General features: G+C 38.8%; 1 protein-coding gene across 4 annotated transcripts in view; it reads right to left on the reverse strand.

Annotated features, from left to right (window-relative positions):
• Window positions 1–22,065, reverse strand: part of vti1a (vesicle transport through interaction with t-SNAREs 1A) — a 120,805-nt gene that overhangs the window by 90,112 nt on the left and 8,628 nt on the right. For 2 of the 4 annotated variants that reach the window (XM_023286144.3, XM_023286146.3), the window contains exons 4-5: window positions 6,350–6,427; window positions 1,084–1,104 (exon numbers count right to left, since the gene is read on the reverse strand). In XM_023286144.3, coding sequence (XP_023141912.1) covers window positions 1,084–1,104; window positions 6,350–6,427 — 99 coding nt within the window. The remainder of the gene's footprint in view (window positions 1–1,083; window positions 1,105–6,349; window positions 6,428–22,065) is intronic. The other 2 variants (XM_023286145.3, XM_023286147.3) reach the window with 1 other exon arrangement.

Here is a 22,065-nt window from a genome sequence, read left to right on the forward strand (position 1 = left end):
TAGGATTTTTACCTGAAACTGTCATTTAATTTACAAACTCAGTCTCTATCTAGTTATGCATGAACAGTTCAATTAAAACACTTGTATCAGAGTTACAACTAATAATAAAGTTACAATGGCAAAAAGTTCAAGGAATTATTCCAACATTAGTTTCTTTCCTTTACAACCTGAAAGAGAAGAAAACAATGGCAGTTGTTCCCAAACGAGCTGAATAAGTTTTTAAAATTGTTAATGCTAGTTAGCTTTAATTTAGCCATAATTATTTCCCCAGAACTTTCTGAAAGTAAATAAGCGACAAGCTAAGATTTTCATATTTGCAGGCCGTGTAATGTCGTGAATTTTATCTATTAAACTGAGATATTTTGGATATTGCATATATTAATGATATAAAGCTAGCAATTCACAGAAATGACTGTTTGCAAGAGATTCATTTAGACATTGACACGTTTCTTGAGATTTCTGTTTGAACTGATGGTTCTATAAAATGTATACCCCATATAATCAATAACACTTGATTTCACACAACTTCCATTATACTGCATATTGTATATGGTACCTTACAGTACAAATATGAGCATATGAACAACGAAATACATTAAAATACCATATAATCAGGTGCAATAATACTAGCCTACAATGACCCTGCATAGCATTCAACTAATATATCATGAACAACAACTCCAGTCCAGTTTATTACAAATTAAGAGTGCATCTTATTTGGCCCCATTCAAGAAAATTAAGTCAATTTTACAACTTGAAACAAAGAAGTTGGTCAAGGTCTAAACTTTGTAGGGTCCAAAAACTGAAGCTACTCTAAGCCTTGCTTGATTCCTCAATATTTGTCTTCAAAAGATGCATCAGACATAATATCTCATCTTCACTTTCAGATATTTAAGAGAGAGGGAACCAGAGGAACTGGCCTTCACTGAATTCATTATCTCTGGTTTGGCCTTTAAGCTGTTCAATCAACATGCAAAAAGTGTCCAAATGAGCTGATTTTAATTTTCTACAGGAGAGAACAGGGCAAATGGAAATTTCAGTGGGAAAGCAGAATTTAAATTGCCAGAGCAGAGAAGCACTTACCTCTTCACGTAACTTTATCAACTGCATCATGAGAGCAAAAAGAGGGAAAGAGGGAAGAGAGAAAGATGGAGAGAGTGAAGGACAGATAAAAAAGCAGAAACATGGCAGGAAGACGATCAGTCATGTGGCTGGATACAGAATTAACCTTGACGATTCATCTGTTTGCATGTTTAGCATTTGGAAATCACAAGACAAACACATTAAACGAAGCTAAACACGCCGCTCGGGCTGACTTTTTTGAACAAACAAAGATCAAGTCCTGCTGCTGTCACATTAAACAAGAAGAGGGAATGGATCGCTCGACTTGCAGTATCAACTAACATTATCAAGGAAGTCACATCATAGAAGTTGATATAGCGAGAGGAAAGAAAAAATGAGTAAAATACAGTCTGCGCATTTACAGTATGTTTAAATGCTGAGGAAAATATTTTGTATCTGTCACTTTGCTCAATTCCCTGAAAAAGGATAAAAAGGAATGTGTGCCCTTTGGAACAGAAAGGCACAATATCTGTACCACTGTTTATCAGTGTTGATACATCGTCAATATTTCATTTAGATTATCAATCTCAGCAACGGTGCACGCTGTTTAGGTTAAGAAAAGCCATGTGAGGCTACCATCATATATACATTCAGTGCTGTGTATTATTGGGACAGCCACAGATCATGAAAAATGAATCTTAGCATAGCTATACATTTTTGATGAAAGGGAATAGCAAATTTAAAGTGAAGTAAATAAGAAATGTTATTCCTATTCCCTGTCCTGGAAAATCTTTCATTTCTGATAATGAATCAGACATTTGAGGGAGGGCAGTAATCCCATTTGCCATTAGTTATGCCTAATCACAATTAAAAAGGTTGCTTCCCTGGCCTGTTCTTAAGTTGGGGTTGAAGAGAAAGAAGAAAGGCTTATCGTGGGAATGTATCACATTTGGCAGAGAAAGAGGAAGGACAAATTAGATTTTTTTTCTCTCCACATTTCTTGGCCAACATTAAAAGTTAGCAGATGTAAAGGGAGGATCAGGGCTACTATTACTTGCACCATTTATTTCGAATTTTGTGAGTCTGGAATAATTTTGTATCAAACTAAGAGAGACTTCTTAGAACCTGAATTACAAACTTGATTGCTAACTTTAAGGTTAAAAAAACAGCTGGCAGAGGGTTCAGATATAGCACATTAATGTTAAAATAATTCCAAGCTCTTATGGCCAGAAAAAAATAAAAGAACTAACATTTGCACTCATGCTGAAATCCTAAACAACAACAAAAAATACAATACTGCACTGCATATATTCCTCTGCTCTATTTATAACAGCTAGTAAACACACTCGAAGAAATGTGCCATAAATAATGAATTCAGGATGAATCTATACTATACAAAAAAACAACCAAAATATATCACATATTACAGTCTTGCATTTACCACATCATTTCTGCTTGTAATTTTAGAAGCATCTCAAAAACAGCTCACGCGTCATTTTTATTCATCATATAAACATAACTACGAAAGTTCACTGCAGTGGTGCAAATAAAAATATTGTCAATATCTGTAATGTGGGAGGTAAACAAGTAGAACTTTATGTTTTTCTAAAGAGCTGTTAGCCTTGAAAATGTCGGCAGTAACAAGACGCACTTTAGAGAGGAAACTGTCTTTTCTAACTTAAGCAACAAACTCCCCACTAAGAATGCATTATTGAAGAGGCCAAAGTTTAAAACGACACTGTGCATGTGGTTATTTGGGACTTGAACAAACCCATGAGATCCTGCGATCCCTCACCCCAGCTCTGCCATCAGTCAATGGATACCAAACAAAACTTGTTCTAGCTCATTTGTGCTGCCTGACTGATTGCAAGTCCTTGTGGAGGATTTGTTAAAACTATACGAGGAGCATGTTCAGCTGTGTTTCTTGTTTCTTCCTGTTTAGCTTTATTTTTCTTTGGCATCCATTCTTTAGTGTGGCCAATGATGCTTGTGTTGCTCAAGAGATATACAGCAGTAAATACAGAATATTGTAAATAGCATAATTACTCCTGCATGAGCGCCTTTCCTTGTGTTTTTGTGATGCCAGCCAGTATTCAAAATTGCACTGCTGCAATTTTTCTGTTATGATAATCAGCAATTTTTTTTTTTTTTCAAACAAAAGATTTTTTTTTTTATCCAATACGGAATTCGATACAAGTGGTAATCTGCTTCCTTTGTAGCCTGTAAAATCTGGTCCATGCCGGCTCAAACCAGCACAATCTCTTGTGGCCAAGCCTTCTGCTGTGACTGAAATCGAAACTATTCCGTATAGTGTTCGTGTGTGAAAAATGTGTGTGCATTTGTTGCTTTGTGTGTGGCGTCTGTGTGTGTGCCGTCAGTGTGTGTGTGTGTGTGTGCATGCGCACCAACATTTGTGCGTGTGTTGCATGCAGAGGAAACAGAAAGAAAAAAAAAGTGCAATGGTAGTCTACCACATTATTAAAAAAATGAGTGATAGTGCCAATTCAGTCTCTGTCCGCATACAGATAACGAATAAATGCCGAACTCTATTAAATCGTCCTTTAGCCATTATCGCAGGGCCAACACGCCATTTTCAGAACTTATGACGGTTCCCTATTTACTTAGCTATAAATCCTTGCCATGTAACCAACAGATTTGTGACTGGTAATGATCTGCTCAGCCAGGGCTATATGAAATGATCCTGACCTCTTTCAGATCGTCAGGAATTAAATTGACCGACTTGCCCCGGCCCCCACCATCTTTTCCCCTCTCCTATCACTGCTGTCTCGTTAGATAAAAAACCCTGAAGTTCCGAGTACTCCACTCACAGCAAGACCAAGACAAGTATTATCTCCACAAGTTTTAAAATGAAAATGAGGCAAACACGGCACCTGGAAGAAAAAGGCAAAAACGTATATCATCTGTTTACTTTGCTTTTGTCCCCAACCTGAACTCCCATCTGTGCCTTTTGTGTGAGTGTGTTTTAGATATAATTATAATTATTAAACTTTCATGTCATACATTAATATTGGCAATTGTTAATGCTTTTTTTACAATTAAATAATTTACAATGTGTGTTTTAAATATAATAAGGTTTTGAATTTTAGTAATCTTTCGGCATAACAGAAATAGGGAAAATAAAACACTTTCATTTATGTTATTTTAAAAAAAGAAATGTGTTATTTACTGCAGCTTAGATTTTTTTTTTTTTGTGCATCACATCTGACCTAATTTCCCAGAGATACATGTGTTCAACGTTAAATATATTTAACACATATTATGGTGTAAAATTAAAATAAACAAACTGCATAATTTATATTTTATTAATTTCCTTCTATAATTTATAATTTACAAGATTATCATGCTATAAAATAAGAATTAAGAATAAAGTTGTTATTATGTGACATTTTAATGCCACATTCAGTTATCTTTATTTGTTCATGCTCAGGTAAAAGCAACATATGTTATTGTTGTTCACTACAAAGTAACACAATCATATAATACAAATCTAAATAAAATACATTTGATAATTTTTATCAAATAATTATTTTCTAATTTAATAATTACAATAAATCAACAATTTCTAAAAACCCATAATATAAATTTATAATATCATGCCACAATATTAATTCTATATGAATGTTTTTATTTTAAAATGTTTCTTCAGGATGTGTAAATTCCAGATTTATAAATATGACTTTTTTTGGATACATTTTAAATGAAGGAGAAATAAGATTTGAAATGAAATGTGATCCAGTTTTTTTTTTTCAGTTTTTCCTTGACAGGATTTTGATAGGACCCATCAGTGTCTCAAACGTGGCATTTCTGACAGCAAATCTCCTTCCAACTTGTGCATAAAATGTCGGAGTCACTTTTGTGTCTTGCTAATTTGCCAGGAATATGCATATCAATTACACATCTTGGCTCGCGATACATATGTTTGTAAGATGTGCAGTTCATGGGTCATCATTGAAATGGTAATAGGGAAACGTTCAAAAAAAACAGACAACTTTATTTAGCTTTGCTTGGTTGTGAATCATCTAAATATATTCTCATAAAGCACTGTGGGACTAAATGTGCAAATATGCACATGAGTATTCATCTTTCTTCCTTTTTTGAGTGTGCACATTTGCAAGTGCAAAAGCATTTATTTGCATGTGAGTGTGTGTGATTGTATGTGCCTTAAGACACAGTAACCTCTGCGAGTTGACAGCAGATTCTAAAGACAATATATAATTAGTCAAAAGACGTTTGGTCATAGTTGAGAGTGGCTGCGTATGAGTGGCAGCTGTGCAGGTGAGCAATAGGTAAGTGCGTCTTAAATGTTAAAACGCTGTTTGCTGAATCTGTTGATGTATCACTGTTTTGTTCGAGCTCTACATTTATTCAAAACAACTCAAGTTTAAAAGAACATGTGGCATATTTTAGGCAATTAAGATCACAATTCAAGATAATTGTTTTTTCTTAATCATTGACACTTTCATAACTGGTGTGAATTAATCTTCTGTAGACACTGCTGACAATGAAGGAAAAATGCTAAAGTGGTTTTTATCCTTGAATTCAACAGGCTGAACTGATACTTTTACTCATCATTTAATAAACAAGAAGGCAACTGTGAATATGTTGATAGATAATAGATTAAAAAAAGATAAAGAAGTCAAAAAGAATTGAAGATTTTTGATTAAAGGCTGGCATAAAATAATAAATAAATACATTCAGTGACTAGATCCTACTTTCTTTGGAGTATTGCACAGAATATTTCAGTGATTTTCTTTTTTTTTGAGAACCCGTGTCCTTATTCATTTTGAGTATCTCCATTGTGCGGGTTTGCCACCAGCAGAGTTTACAAAAAGACAAGGGACCAAGATTTAGAGATTCTGTGTGTGCACTTGCGTGCGTGCATGTGTGTGTGTATACCTTGATCGTGAGGATCTATTATGAGCCGAAGTCCACACCCGGCTGGAGAACAGCTGTGGGACGGTTGGAGTGGGGTGGCTGGGATTTTGGGATTGAAATTTGTGTTGGATTGTGTGTTTGTGTTTAGATGTGGATGTGTGCGTACGGGTGCATGTGTGTGCAATCTGCCTTTGGCCAGACACTGGTCCCATGCCCTGAGCCCACTCGCTGGCAGCCCAGCTTTGCATTAAACAGTGTTCCTTCCGCATGACTTGGTGACAATAGTGTGGTTTCAGCTCTAGATGGCCCCTACGAGGGGCCCACCTCCTCACCCTGGGGGCCAGTCAGCCACCCACACTGGTGTCGCTCGGGTCCCTGATTAGCACCTCACCTGGTTCTCCGAGGAGCCGGCGTCATCCCCCAGGAGCTCGTTGCGCACCTCATCACTGTAGGCAATACGTGACCTTTTCTGCAGGGGGAGGAGGATGAGGAAGAAGGGCAAAAAGAAGAAGAGAAGGAAGAAACAGAGGAGAGCAAAAAGAGAAAACAAGTGGGGAAATATGGCTTAGTACTGTTGTTGATGCAAAAAACACAACAGGCATTCCTTAAGCACGAGAGCCCCCTAATGGAACACAGTGACAAACCGAGTCATACACATCATGCAGGTTGTGTATATGTGTGTCTCTGGATGTGTGTGTGCGCCCCGACAACACATGTACTGACAACAAGCAGTAGTCTAGGTTTGTGCCCATGCCTCCTTCCAAGGTGATCTACTGTACCTAGTGCACTTATGCCACAGAAGTGGTGGCAAAAAAGACCCCCCCTGCTTCCTCCACCTCACCTACCTTGCCCACTTAAACAAATACAAGTTGAGGGATAAAAAACCTCATCTTGTGTGCATGGAGAGGTTGTGGAACCGGGGGACAGGGGAGAGGGCCAGGGAGATGTATTATGAGGAAGTATCACTTGTCAGCGCTAAATCTTTTCTGGGGGCTGTCACTGCTGTCATCCCAGTGCAGTGGCAGGCTCTGTGATAACACCAATGCTGTGACTCAGACAGGGAATAATTCATCACCCATTGGCGGCCCATCGGATTTGGGGTTGCCTCTCTCTTTCTCACACATACACACATACACACATACACACATACACACATACACACATACACACACACACACACACACACACACACACACACACACACACACACACACACACACACACACAGCCACACACACACACACACACACACACACACACTTGCTCTCTTTCTCTATCTCTAGATAGGCTAGAATAAGAGGGAATGCCATGTCCCCCCCAAAAAAAACGAAACAAAAAAAAAACCCACCCAAAAAGACAAACACTGAGACACACACATTTCATACACACTTCAGAGTGTGCCACCTCCGATTGTGGAAGAGTGGGCTGCCGTTGTACTGCTTGTTTACAGACGCCCGACCCATGGAAAAACAGCCTCTTGGCATGCCCTCTAAACTAAATACATACCAGCAGCAGACACAGAAAGTGTTTACTAAGCCTCCTTCGCTTTCTCTCACTGCCTTGACAGGGTTTCTAGGTGGGCTGCAGGAGGTGGGCAAAATCAAAGACAAACACCAGCAGAGGAATGAAAATATCACTTCTCCTCAACAGAAATTCTTTCTATTTTTCTATCTTTATTTTGTAATTGACTCTAAATAAATAAAACAAAGACAGGGAACCAGTGAAAGAACACCAATTACCTGGTGGGGACAGTTCTTTTCCTCAAAGGCAGTATTCTTTTTTACTATCTTTCTATTATCAGTAAAAGTTTGAAGAAGCTATTGCACTAAGTTCTTTAATGCTACCTTCCATGAAGAAAAAGCACACAACCAAACTTGAAAAAGGCAATTCGAGCTTCAAGAGTGATGATATCAAGTTGCTTGATTGAAATAACTTTGGAACCAATGAAAATCGAGCCAGTTGATATTTTTTTTTTTTCATTTGTCTCTCCTCATAATCTGGAGCACTGAGTGGAAAGTCATGGCTGATGTGATTTGGCTGTTATTATCGTGATGGTGAGGGCCACAGTTCTCTGGAGTAATTACTGACTAGACAGAGGGCCTGATTGACCCAGACCACAAAACCCATTAGATAAAGAGTGCACCCAAACAATACTCAACCACGGGGACCTAAGCTAACCACCGAGCGCCTACTGTGGGGAAAAAGAGAAGATTGGCAGCATAGACTCAAATAAAACACTCCCCCCTCCTCAAACACACATTACACAGGAGCACCATGTCAAAATGTGCTGTTTAAGTAGGTTTTGCAACAGTTTTGTGATTCCTGTGCTCAATTATTACATTTTAACTTTGTTATAATTACTATAATACTCAATTATATGATTTCAAAATATCTATGTGAAGTGATACAACATGTGTGCTTCATGAAGTCAGTTTGCTTCCTAGATCAAACCAAATATGAACATAATTTCTGCTATATTTTATTTCATTTGAAGCTCATCCTTGAATGAGAAAACATATTTAAAATGTTTTTTTAAATTACAGCAATTCTCCTTTTTTAATTCCAATGTCAGCATCCTTTAAACCTCGCTTTCTGTGCAGAGGTGACTAAACGGTCACTGTGCTGCTGTTTTAAAGACATTAAAAAGAAATTTTAGATTTGAGTTAAACCAGAAAGACAATGAAAAAGATATTAAGAAGGCATGTACACTTGTACACCAGGGACGCGCACATTTTTTTTTTTTTTTTTGCCAAGAAAACACCCACATATTCCATTTAAGTCAAGTTTCATCTTAAAGAGCTGCAGTGCAACTTAGGGGGAACGACGACTTCACCAGTAATTGAGACGAGGAAGCCTGGGAGAAGCACTGATTTGAATGCTGAGGCTTACGTCGCCTTCAAACCATATGCAGGGTTTTTTTGGTATTTCTAAATAGCTGTTTGTTACGGATGAACGTATGAAGGGTTTCTGCAATGAGAACAGAGTAGATAACAAAGGGAGTATAAAGAATGGAAAATGCCATTGAAATGAAAGTGTTGCCGCTACTTCCCCTGTACCTACAGTACACACTCCGGTTTTTGGATTCCCCCTCTGGAAAACAACAGATTCCTGAGCGATTACTGTCTTCCCATTTGATGTAAAATATAAGCAGGTGCAATACTGACTGCTTAATACAGTAACAGATTTTGATTAGAAGTTTGGGTGTTAAGTTAAGTGACAACAATCTTGCTCCTGAGGTCAGGAAAGCAGATATCAGTCACCTGTTCCATAGTAAAATATTCTATTCTATAAAGAAAACAGACTGAAGCATTCTATTTACAGTATGTAGAGACAGAGCTCCTGCATCTTAAAACAAAACCAGCTAATCAGGCTTTGTAATCTAAAAAAGAATGAGCGCTATTAGAAGATGCCTTATTGCTCAGAAAAGAAAAAAAAGAGCTTTTTTTAATCCTTTTGAAAGGTCTTTCTTTTGTCACTTTTTTAATCTTGGGTGAGAATTTGCTTCTATTCCCGGAAGCACAGAAGACAAGTACAAAGGTACATCTTAACTTTATGCAAAGTGGCCTGCCTTTAAAAGTCTACACATCCCGTCAAACGCGGCAATGGAGGTGCTGGTGTCCTGTCAAAAACACACGTTTTACCTCTGGTGACATGGATAGCAGACGAATGAAGTATTTTCTTTACCCATCAAAATGTAATTACATATGCATGCATAACAAGTCACATCAGATATGCTAATCAGTTCGACAAAATCTTCTGAGAAGCAAATTATATTGATTTAATTATAACGAATATATGGATCTTTTCTTTGTGTGCAGTTCCTTTAATGTCTGGGCAAGACTTGGTATATGCTGTCTAAGTAAACATGATGATTTCTTAAACTTCTCCGTGAATCACATTGGAGAATTTTAAAAACATCTGCTTAAGGAAAATGTTTTAATAGTTGTAAAACCGTGACCCTTCAATTTAAAATTCAAGCATGCTACAATCAAGGCCTTTGTAATGTAAAACAAAAGTTGTTTTAAAAAAAGTCACCACAATTAAAATAAAATAAACTGAGATTTATATACACATTTCAATGCCCTCCAACTCTCCTCCTTGCTTTTTTGCCCGGTGCAACGAGTGACACAAGGACAAGTCGAATAATTGTGGCGCCTAGAAAGCAGAAAAAATGTAAACAGTTCATTAGATGGGAAATAAAAGGCGTAAAAATACCCATGGGGCAGAGTGTAATGAGGGGCCCTGAAGTTCCTCTGCAGACGCTTTTTCCCTCTACTTTCTCAAGCTTTTCCTTTTCACCCTGCACACACGGCTGGTGGCATAGCATGAAGAGTAATTAACCATTTTCAATTTATAACACTACGTTCCATTACAGGCTTTTTTAGCAGTAGGAAAGCGACTGGGCAAGTTGGACATAATAACTCTCATGTCCAGCTCCATGTGATTGCCTCAAACTGGTATTCTGTCTTTTATTTTCCTGCCACAGTGGCTCTATAAATGTGCAAACCCACTATTTTAAAATGAATTCAGCTTGGCATAAAACTCAAAAAGCCCAACTGAGAATTGAATACAGCTGAATATTTGGTAAAAGCTGAAAAATAAGAATGTCTCAAGTCAACAATGACAATTAAGTGAGGTGGCAAAATGGCTCTGCCTACAAAAATATGTGCTAACCTCAAAGGTTATCTATTTCACTTCCGTTGCTCCCCTGCTGTGATATTTTCCCAGGTGATGTGTGGGACCAGTGCCAGCAGGTCCCACTCTGGTTCCCCCACAAGAGGGGGCAGAGGTGGACTGATGCGGCATGGCGTTAAAAGGAAGCTGAGACCTTTAAGCAGGCACAAGTATCACAACAGCATCTTAAATAATGCATCTCTGCTTGGCAGGGGTTTAACACACATACACACACGCACACAGCTGGTACAAAGGAAAACACACACACACACACACACACAAATTGTTGTCTGGTGTCTTCTACTCTCCTTTAACACAAACAAATTGGGAGAGGTTGTTCAATTAAGTGCTCTTTTTTAATACATTTGATATATTATCAGACAAAGGGAAACGGCTACAGTTGGGATTGTCACAGGAGGGTGTCATTTGTGCCTTTGTTTTATTGTGGTCTTTGGTGCCATTGAATCCTTCACTTCTGTCTGTTGTGCGTTAGTGTGAGCGCACACGCGTACATGAGGGCTACTGTATGTAAGATGGAGGCTTCTCTGAGCCTTTGCATCCTAGGGAAACCTCCTTTAGAGAACGTACACGCGCGACATATGTGAGCGGTAGCCCGGTGTGTGTTCTTTCCCCTAATAGAAGTGCAGCAGTGGTAGAGAAGCCGGAGCCTTAGATAACAGCATGGGGCCTCTCATTAGCTCACAGGTTGGTGCTTTGGTGGCTTCTACGCACAGTGCATTGTGTTCCACTTCCATGGAATACCTCAAGGAGTCTCATAGAAGCGATTGTCGAAAACACAAATAAAGGTGAATGATCAACCACGGCGAGGTAATAAATGAGCCTGCGACATATCTAAGCAAGAGTGAGGTGAGGAGACTATTTTTGGGTGACAGAGTATATCAGCCTCAATAAGATCTCTAAAAAAAGACCCAGACACGGTCAGAGACAGCTGTGAAAAAAAAAACTTCCTTTTACTAGTTTAATTCAATAAAAATTCAAGAAATCTAATGCTAATTCCTGTTTTAACATGTGTCACTAAATCAGTCCATTTCTGATATTATCCCACAAGTAAACAGGATTTTATCTGTGGGGGAAAATACCAAACCGTTTGCCGGTGGAAGCGGCCTTTCATGCTTATACCTCTGTGATACCAGTGGTGTATTTCCCTGTCAAAGTCATTTCTATTGCTAAGTACAGCCAAGATCAGTCAATAAGCATAACAACTGTAACCACAAAGTGAGAGGCCACGAGACAGCAAGAGAAGAGAAGAGAGGAGGGGGGAGAAGGATTGCAAGTCCAAACAAAAGAGCAAATTCAAGGAGAGCTTTGATTGAAGAAGCACCATATATTTTTTGAAGGCCGAGGGATCATCTCTCAGTGGTTATTTCTTTAAGGCACGAGGGCCCGATTAAACCCAATATTAAAATATGAAGGTGCTTCTAATGAAAAATCAAAGGCCCCGTTTCCCCTCCCACACTCCCATCCTTCCATCTCTCCTTCCCTCCTTCTTTTTTGTTCTGTCAGGTTTTTTCTTCCCTAGCCCATGCTTGTGTAGGAGGGGACAGAAAGAAAGAAAGACAGAAAGTATGAAAAGACAGAAAAGAAGAGAGCGAGAGAAAATGAGGAAAGAGGGAGGGTTAGAGAGATGAGGGACCTAGGTGCTGGTGGTGCAAAACAGAGACAGACAGCGTTGGTTGGAGGAGTAAATCAATAGAGCAGAGCCGTCGGGGAGGCGGGCAGCCAGGGCAAGGAGAGAGGAGAGGAGAGGGGAACCAGCGCAAGGGCCCGGGCTCCGATCACAACGCTGGCTTCTGGCGTGCAGTGGGGAATAAAGTGGGCCTCCCCGGGTCAGCACCAGAGAAAAAGGTGAGATTAGAGGAAAGTGGAGGAGGTATTTTCACAGAGTGAAGGTGGGAGGGGTGGGAGAGGTGGGTGCTGGAGGATGACGAGGAGAGAGAGAGTGTGTCTGTCTGAGTGTGTGTGTGTGTGTTGGAGGGGTAGGAGACGTGCATACAGGATACCTGGCAAGCCAGGGACCAACCGGCCCATTAGCCTGTGGGCACCTACATATGGTTCACTGAACCCTCTGCTGAGAAGAGCTCCTCTCCTATCAGTCTTCCCATCTTTTTTAAAGATACCTTCACTTTTAACCCTTTCTCTGCTTTGGAAAGAGGCTCACTCCTGACCTCGATTTATGATTCATTTTTGTTTGATGTCTATTCTTGGAGTGTTATCTAAAATTGAAAAATGTAATAAAAAAAAAAACCTAGACACAAAGGGAGAGGAGTCGGGCCTGCTGAGCATGAGCATGTGCACGTCCCTCAGTGGACATGCACACAGAAGACTATCTCCTTCAGTGCTTTGGCTTTTCTTGTAATGTGACCATTGTTGGTGCTGAATAGCTAGCTCATTAGCATAAGAATACAGCAGCACACATAGGGACTTAGCCAGATCATTATCTCTATATATTTATGTATACTTTGTTATTTCACTAGCCAGAACACATTCAAATGCTGATGAGGCCAGTAAGGCCCCCTTCCAAAGCTCTTCCAACATGTGCCCTCCTGAACTTCCCAATACACTCACCAGTTTCCTGGGAGTCTGCAGGTTTTGTGCTGGAATTCACAACAGTGCTTCAGAAATTATGAAAAGTAACGGAGAGCTTCAGAGAAGGCATGCATACACCTCATAAAAATCATAAAGGTACAGAAAATAAGATGTTATATTCATCAGTGCAATCAACAGCAGAGTTGAGTAATTAGCAAAAACAATTTGTGTTCATTTGTCAAAAGATAAAAGTGCAGAAAATATAAAGAAAGCACTGCAAAGGAAATGCCATAAAAATAACATAAATTAAATGAGCAATTTCATAATTTGATTGTTTTTTTAAACAACCAACAGATTCTTTTCTACTGGGAAAATGTCTTATGTGAAATGGATAATTTCAGAATAAAAATATACAAAGACAAAAAACATACAAAAAGCTTGACAACAAAGAACAAACAAGTGCTCTATGGTGATGAGGGGAACAAAACTAGAGTTTAGTCTCACTGCAGGAGTAAGCTGATGCTCTAATGCTGGCCAACCTCTGGGATAACTGAAAAAAAACCCTTAATTCATCTTCCACAATGTAATTCTGATCAAGGCCACAGCCAGATTCCACTGCAGGCTTCAAAAACACCCGAGAAAAGGCAAAATTGTTGGTCGCTGAGAGCAAAAATGCTTTCCCTTTCTTTCTGGCACGCTTCCTCATTAGAAACACTTAGGATGAGAGGAAGAAACTAAGTTTAATTGTGTTGGTGCGTGTGTTCGTATGTTTGTGTGAAGGGGCTGCGAGCAGGGGTTAAAACATGTGTAAACATGGAACTTTAACTATGAAGAAATACCACTAACAGATGAAATGCAAAGAGCTCTTCCTCTATTTACCCCTTTTCCTCAGTCTTGCCTTCTCTGAGGCTTACTTATTAAAAAGCAAATGCCACTGCCTAAAATACAGAGAAAAAACACAGACCCAATGATTCATAATATATTTCATAAATACTTCATGAATCCCTTCACCATACTTAAGCCAGTCTAGCAAAAAAGAAAACATTGTCACCTATTCTAGTACCCGCTTGTCAGCACATCACTGGGGAGTGGGTGTCACATGTCACTTCTGGTTTACACTACTGCGTGGGACAGGCTCGGTGCACGAAAACCGGGGGTAGGACAGAAAGAAGAACAGAAAGAAAAGTGAAGGGGAGGTGGAAAGGGGAGTAAAGACAGGGAGGAGGGGGAGGAGGAGCAAGGGGGTGTTATCATATCATCGCCCCATGTCTTTATATTTCCCCCCTTATTATCTTTGGCCCCCACTCACTCCAGTCACTCAATCACACAAGCCCCGAGGACAGTGAGGGGACCTGGGAGGGCCTTCGCTTCTTGGCAGACTCAGCCAGACAAGCGTCTGAAAGCTATACTGATCGCTGTCAGTGTGTGTGGAAGTACGGTGACTTTGGAGGGGCCAGGAGAGATAAGCGAGAGAGGAAACGATCGCGTGGAAGGATAACGGCCGAATTTGCACACTGCCAAACAAATCCTGTGCTCTAGGCATAATGCAGATACCCCATGCTCCATACAGACAAGAGTTAACATAAAGAGACGCAGAGGAAGAAGGAGGGTGATCTGCTTACAAATTACGGGCTGTGTGATTTCTCCGAGTCGACTCCTGACAAGAACCCATCCTCTTAATGACCACAAAACTCATGACAGTGAAGCGAATGAACCCTAAATGTATTCCCAATGCTATGTCTGGGATGATCATATTACCATATCTATAAAACATTGAGCAAACTTCTTTGTGATAATTGTGCAGTTTTACCTGTAACTTTAATTTCAAGCTTAGTAAAAATGAAGTATACTGCTGAATTTCTAGAATTACTTTAGTCTAATCTCTGTAAATCTTCTTGCCAGTGCTACAAACGTACATTTTCTTTTCAGTTATTCATTTGAAAATAATTATTTTAGTAGCAGTAGACAACAAAATAATACAATAGTAGAATTAATACTAACAGTGTTGCCACACATTTTTTGCTCAAAGGGACATTTTCAGCTTGAAAGACAGACCAATCAACAATATTTCCAAATGGAATCAAATTATTATCACAATTAATTATTGATGAATATTCTCTATTTACACAACCGTTCAAAAGTTTAGGGTCACCCATACAATTTCATGTTTTCCATGAAAACTCACACTTTTATTCATGTGCTAACATAACTGCACGAGGGTTTTCTAATCATCAATGAGCCTTTCAACACCATTAGCTAACACAATGTAGCATTAGAACACAGGAGTGATGGTTGCTGGAAATGTTCCTCTGTACCTCTATGGAGATATTCCATTAAAAATCAGCTGTTTCCAGCTAGAATAGTCATTTACCACATTAACAATGTCTAGACTGTATTTCTGATTAATTTAATGTTATCTTCATTGAAAAAAAATGATTTTCTTTGAACAATAAGGACATTTTTAAGTGGCCCCAAACTTCTGAACAGTAGTTTATGATAAAGAATGATTATTTCCTTGTCAGAATACATGTCCTGTATTACTTAAGCATGTAAAACAAGATTCATACAGTTTAATTACAAAAAAAGGACAAATAGAAATAACTGCAAATGTAACATTTTGATTTATGTCTCACACTTTTCTCAATAATCAGATATAAGCCTGAGACTTTCAGACAACACATCCTTTTGTCCTTCTTGTGATACTGTCCTTCAACCCAGAGTTGACCCATCACTGCCATTACACCATCAAACCCTGAAGAAAAAAAAATGGTTTCAACATGAGTGACAAAAGGCTAATCCACAAATGAATCCTATCTTGGTGTCCATAAAGAGGACATGGAAAAGCCGCCAATGCCACAAATCCACAAAAGGGCTCGAGGAAGACATACTGTGCACAACGACTTCCAAATGAAAGTCATAATTCATAAGTAGAGAAGAAGATCTATTTGCTTACATCTTAAATCTGCACTCAGCACAGAGGAAATATAGGAGAAAAATCCCTGTCAGTTGAGGGAGTCCTTTTATAACTGGTTATGAGTGATTAGACTTTGGTCTTGTTGATGGGTTGTTAAGCAACAAACCATGAAAAGAGTCAATCTGCCTTTACTCCTCTGTGTTTAATAAGAACAAGTAAGCCAAGGCAACCTAAGGCGATTTAAAGTGTCTAACATCCAACTAATGGTGGTCTGTCATGTTGTTGCTTGCAGGAGTCGCCATAACGAGGACAAGGGGCAAACAACAAGACCCCTTCAAGATGGATTACAACAACGCTAATATATAATCACTACTAGTGCGGTTAGCGTGGGAAGTACACTGGTTCCGAAAATCTCCCTTCACAACTTAAATCTCAACATAATTATCAGCATCTGGCATTAAAAAAATTCTACACTTATGATGTCAGAGCTTCTTAAGACAAATACACAACTTTCTGATAAATGACTTTGCAAACTCTTCTTTCTCTGCTTAGATTTCTAATTGTGCCAAACATAATGAGTTTATTACCACAATCAGCTAAAGTTGGATAGTCTCCACAACCTTGAAATGTCCATGATCACTAATTAAAAAAACAGCACCAACATAATGAACAACTGAAAAGAACGCTCATATTCATCTCTTAGCTTCGTTCTACTTGGGGGTGCAATCGAAATGCACAGTTCAAACACTGAACTCTAACCTAGAGCAGAAACCATTCACATTGAGACAAAACCCTAGGGCATTTAAAAAAGAAAAAAACTTAAAAATATGTTAATTCATTGCCAGTATATGAACAGCTTGCAGATGACCCGCATTTTAAGAGGCAACAAATAGCTCTGGGGTTTGGAACCAGAAAAAGAGGCTCATGGAAAACTTCTGATAACAGATTCTTACTGGGAACTCAAACATGCAGCTGAGCGGTGTGTGGTAGAGTCAAGAGTCATTCATTAGTTCTTCTAAAACAACTCAATTTGGTCTCATCAGAGGTGTCTTCACATTTGATGCATCCAATTTGATCATTAAGTGATCTTTTCTATTTGTATTTCCACATTTTAATTAAACCATTTTCCAAATTCAAAAGTTTTCACCGGCACAAAAGGTCCACCGTGCCAATTCATTAAAAACAGCACTTAACGATTGCCCTGACTGCGAGCTACATTTCTAGTTACCTCAATAAGGTCACCGGTAACCACTTATGAAACTGATAATATTGAGGAAAAAGTATTCAGTACAAACAGCTTTTTCATTCCATTCACCTCAGTGTACCTGGCAAATAAACTGTTCAATATTTCAAGGTTGGCTGACTCTTTGGAAATGTATTAATTATCTCCCTGGGCAAACGCATTCCATCTAAAGGTTTTTATTGAAGGAAAAGGCAGTCCAGACATCCTACTTGACCATGACTGAAGCTCCAAACAATAGCCCAATAGACAACTGGAAATTAAGAAGGGATGGTTGCGTCCCTGTGACAGTTGGCCTCACAATTCTATCGTGATCTGTAATGGAACAAATGAAGCTAGCAGTAAGACAAAGGACAAAATTCTTCAGTCATTATTTCAAATCTAACTGAAAAAGCCTGTTTTGAAGTTAAGGATTGTGCTTCTGGTAAATAAAAATTTTGACATATTTTTCACATCTTGTAATAAGCGGCACTATTTACTGTGTAACACATATCACAGATGTCATATAAAGGCCAGGTGTATGTGTTTCAAAAGGAACACTGATGTGTGGCAATGAATGACATCTCTCTGGTCCTTGATGGAATAATATGCATATTATGACAAGTCGACAACAGCAATCTATTCAAACTACTAAATTGGGGTTGATCTAAGGAAATTAATCCTGCTGCACTGTACAAAAAAAACATTACACAATGACTCTCATGCTATCAACAAAAATGCCTTGACCATTCGAGGCATTCATTTCCACTTAATGACAGAAAAATGTGAAGCATTCAACAATTAAACCCGTCATCTTGACATTTAATGACTAGTAATTAAATGTTTTGGAGTTCAAGGATCCTTGAACACTAAGCCTCTAACATTTGGACTAGAAGTGCTTTTCCTGTTGAATTTTTAAAAATAAAAAAAAGACAACTGGAAACTCACCTCCTTATATAGAAAGTAAAGAGGTAAGATATTAGCAGCAACACTTGTCAGAAAGAGCAACTGAAAGGTGAGTGTGAAATGCTGCCATACCATTTCAAAAAACATTCTACTATCATTCATATTTTGTTTTGTTTCTTAAATTTACTTTCAGAGCATGACTGGGCAAAGAGAAAGTAAAGAATATGCATGAAGCTGGAAGTCAGACTACTACAAGACATTTCACCGCAAGGACATTTTTGGTAACACCATTCTGAATCTCTCTTACAAAGCGTAAAGGAGAGGTCAGGCATAGTAATAAGGAGGATTTATCATAGCCAGTCTACTTATACATCAGAAAAGCAAAGTAATTGGTAAATGTGCCCAATATTGTCCTTGTCATGGACCTTAAGTAAAGGAAAATTCTTAGAGCAATACCGCCATCTGCTGCAGAAAGAGATGAACAACCACAGCTGATGGAGGAAAAATGATGGTCTAGGTAAAAGCAACTCACTGTATCATCTGTAAAAAAGTAATTAAGAGACCTACAGGTTTCAGAAGTCTGACAACACACTTTAAACTTTGGGGCCTCTGTGGAATAATTACCATGAGATGTGCTTTTTCTGATCTGAGACCAACATTTCTTGTGAAAACTATGCAACAAACAAACCAGAAGGTCAGACAAAGATATTTAAATTCTGTTATAACCAGTGATATAATAACGTTGGAGCTACAACATGAAGTTACAAATGTTGTTGTTTCTAATTGTTTCATATCTTCAAATGACAAACTTGAACTTGGGTGTTGTTTAAAACTGAGAAACCATGAATTCAGTCGCTCAATTTAATCATTTCAATACTACATTTCATTTAAAACCACTCAAGACAAACTTAAACTATGTCATCTATAGGTACACTGAATGGTGCTGGACTTAAATCAGTCCTGTTCAGTTTTATTTAATTAATACATCTGAGCACAGACATCACAACGTGACAAAAACACTTGACTAACAAAATAATTTTTAAATCCTTCAGCCAATGTTGCACGATGACAGCTTCTAATCATGCCCAAGTCAGAGGCATTACAATTCATATGATGCATAATTTGTGTCACATCCTCAAAGCTGGATTGTGTTTTATGAAACACTGTAGATGTCAGTGGGTCCCAACCTTGTCCACTGGGACGAACCTAACCTACCCCTTTGAAAACCGTGGCTCCGTTTACCCAACAGATTTCATTAAATTAAGCTTAGGTTAGGCCTCTTCTCTCCCTGATCAAAGCTGCTGCTAAGAGCCACGCCACTCTGCTTCTTCTGATTCAACCAAGCCGACCCCATCAAATAGGATTTTCACTGTCGTTTTTAATTTTTTTCACTCTCTGGCTTACTTTCTTTTTCGTTTTTGGTCAGGATGGCATTCCCTTTGCCTGCTGCAATGCCTGTTTGTCGTGGCCCAGCACCCTTAAGACCCCCACGGCCCCCTCTATTATCACAATGAAGCTGTCAGCCAAGCCAACAAAGCTGTGTCTCGTATATACACCTTTGGGATGCCCGTTTGATAAGTTGTCTTCCTGGATGAAATGGCTGGGTTACTGAGGTCGACTCAGGCCCTGTCTGGAAAGGAGCAGGAATGAGGTCTCAAGCTGGCACACCGGTGGTAGGAATACTTCAAACCACGGGTGAATGAGAGGATGAGAGAGCAGGTTAAGGGGGGAGACACCCGTGGGAGGCCAGTAGGGGGTGGGGTGTAGGGGAGGGAGATCGGGCAGTGAGGGAGTGGAAAAGGCCTTGATATCCACGGAAAGCACAACAAAGCCGGAGCTTTTTACATTAAAAAGAAAGGAGATTGCCTTTTTTCCACTATACGCCTTTCGAGCCGAGTGTCATGTCCTCCCTGGGCCTGCAGGAAGTGAGAGGCTGAGCTCGGCTATAGCATTTGGCACATCTGAGGCACATCTGAGGGGGCTGAAGTTCTTGCCCTGTGAACACTTGCATCAGATTTACAGGAGACGAGATATACTAGATGTAACTCTGTGAGGTGGGTGATCCTGCTTTAAATGTACACCGATCTGACCAAACCACACACAGAGGTGTAAAACTGAAAATTACTGTCAAACTGGGGAGTCACAGTCAGAAGCAAGCAGATATTCTTTTATTCTCTGTGCACTCGGACTACCCGACTGCTGCCTTATGCTTTGCATTTTAGCATTGTAGGCCGCGACACATATGACTGAAGTCAGATGCAAATAGGAAATTAGATGTAACCACATTCTCCTTATGCACTGTGCATACAAATTTTTAGCATTTTAATGCAGATTAAGGAATTCCAACTTTCTCCAGGTTAAAAAAAATCTCTAAAAATGCAGCTAAGACAGGAATAAAAAATAAATAAAAATGAAAATTAGGACCAATATCAGCCACAGCAGGCGTTCACTGCTTGATGATTAAGCACGGTAAGTGTGGGGAGAAGAAAAGTTAGAGATTAATCGTCAGCCAATTAAATGCCCATGGTGAGGAAAGCAAACTGTCTTGGCACAGAGATCTCCTCTGTGATCTCAGTTAGCACATATCAGTGGTGTGTTCACAGATCACTAGCACATGATATCTCCATCCAAATGGGTTGTTTATGCATGTTTACTTATTTGTTCTACAATTGAAGAAGTAAGAGATTTGAAGAGGTGTTGTTATATTCCCACATTTAATTCAGCGCAGGTTTTAAAAAAAATCTTCTTCTGATGAACAATATTAGATACTAAGCAATCGTTAAGATAATGAGTAGGGTGAACAATAAGCAGATTTTAATTTAGATTATTTTTGTTCATCAGTGGTAGGTGTGCATGCCCACAGCCCCCAGCATGGGATGTGGTAGTATGAAATTATAAGATACGGATGTGTTATCAATCAATATTTATTGCAACATTAAATTAGGTAATGCTCAGAAGAACATTTAAAATATCTAGTTTCTTATATATAAATAAATGAACTTTTCATTTTTTAGGACACAAAACATTTTATATTTGCAAATCTGACGTATTTCAAGCATTGTAAAATTGTGCATTATTAAAATGATCAGTTTTGCAGCGGTGCTTTCCATTAAACATCAGCAAACTAACAACAAATCCTCGACAGAATGGAATAAAAGCTTTGAGAGGAAAAACTATACCTTTAATTCATCTCAAAGTTAGAAAAGTTTGTTGATTACTTTGCCAAAATCTAAACATGGCAAAAGTTTGCACCACAAGGTTAAATGTAGCACCTGTCCCAAGTCAGCCTCTTCTGAATTCATTTATAAGTTCTTAAATATCCAATCGAGTGTGTGTTTTTCCAACCCATTCTCAAGTTGTGGATTTAAATCGTATCAAGTTTGATTTGTGGAGGGACACGTGTGCTCTTGAGCTCAAGGTCAGCTGCATTTCCACCATGGGTTTACTGTTGCTGTTGTGAGCACCACCACAACAAAACTGACAACAACAACAACCCCAGTAACGAAAGGTATCATTAAAGATGCATATTTTTTCATGGTAAAGATTACAATACAACAATACAACTATAGTTCAAAAATGTTTCTACAGCTTGTAAGAATCATTTAAAAGACGGTGAGATGAGAGGTAAAAGCAAAGATCCAATTAAATTGCACTGGATAATTGCTTATTTCTGTAATATTATTGATTAAGTGAAGTACCTTGAGCAGTACTGGTAGCCAACAATGTGGACTAAAAGCAAGTTACCCAAAAGACTGGACTGTTCATTAAGCTTTGATAGAGGCTAGAAATCAAGTTGAGACTTACAGTGATTTATGAATTACTAAACAAGGCCAGATTCTGCAGCCAA

The sequence above is a fragment of the Amphiprion ocellaris genome, chromosome 18, assembly GCF_022539595.1.
Source record: "Amphiprion ocellaris isolate individual 3 ecotype Okinawa chromosome 18, ASM2253959v1, whole genome shotgun sequence".
NCBI lineage: Eukaryota > Metazoa > Chordata > Actinopteri > Pomacentridae > Amphiprion > Amphiprion ocellaris.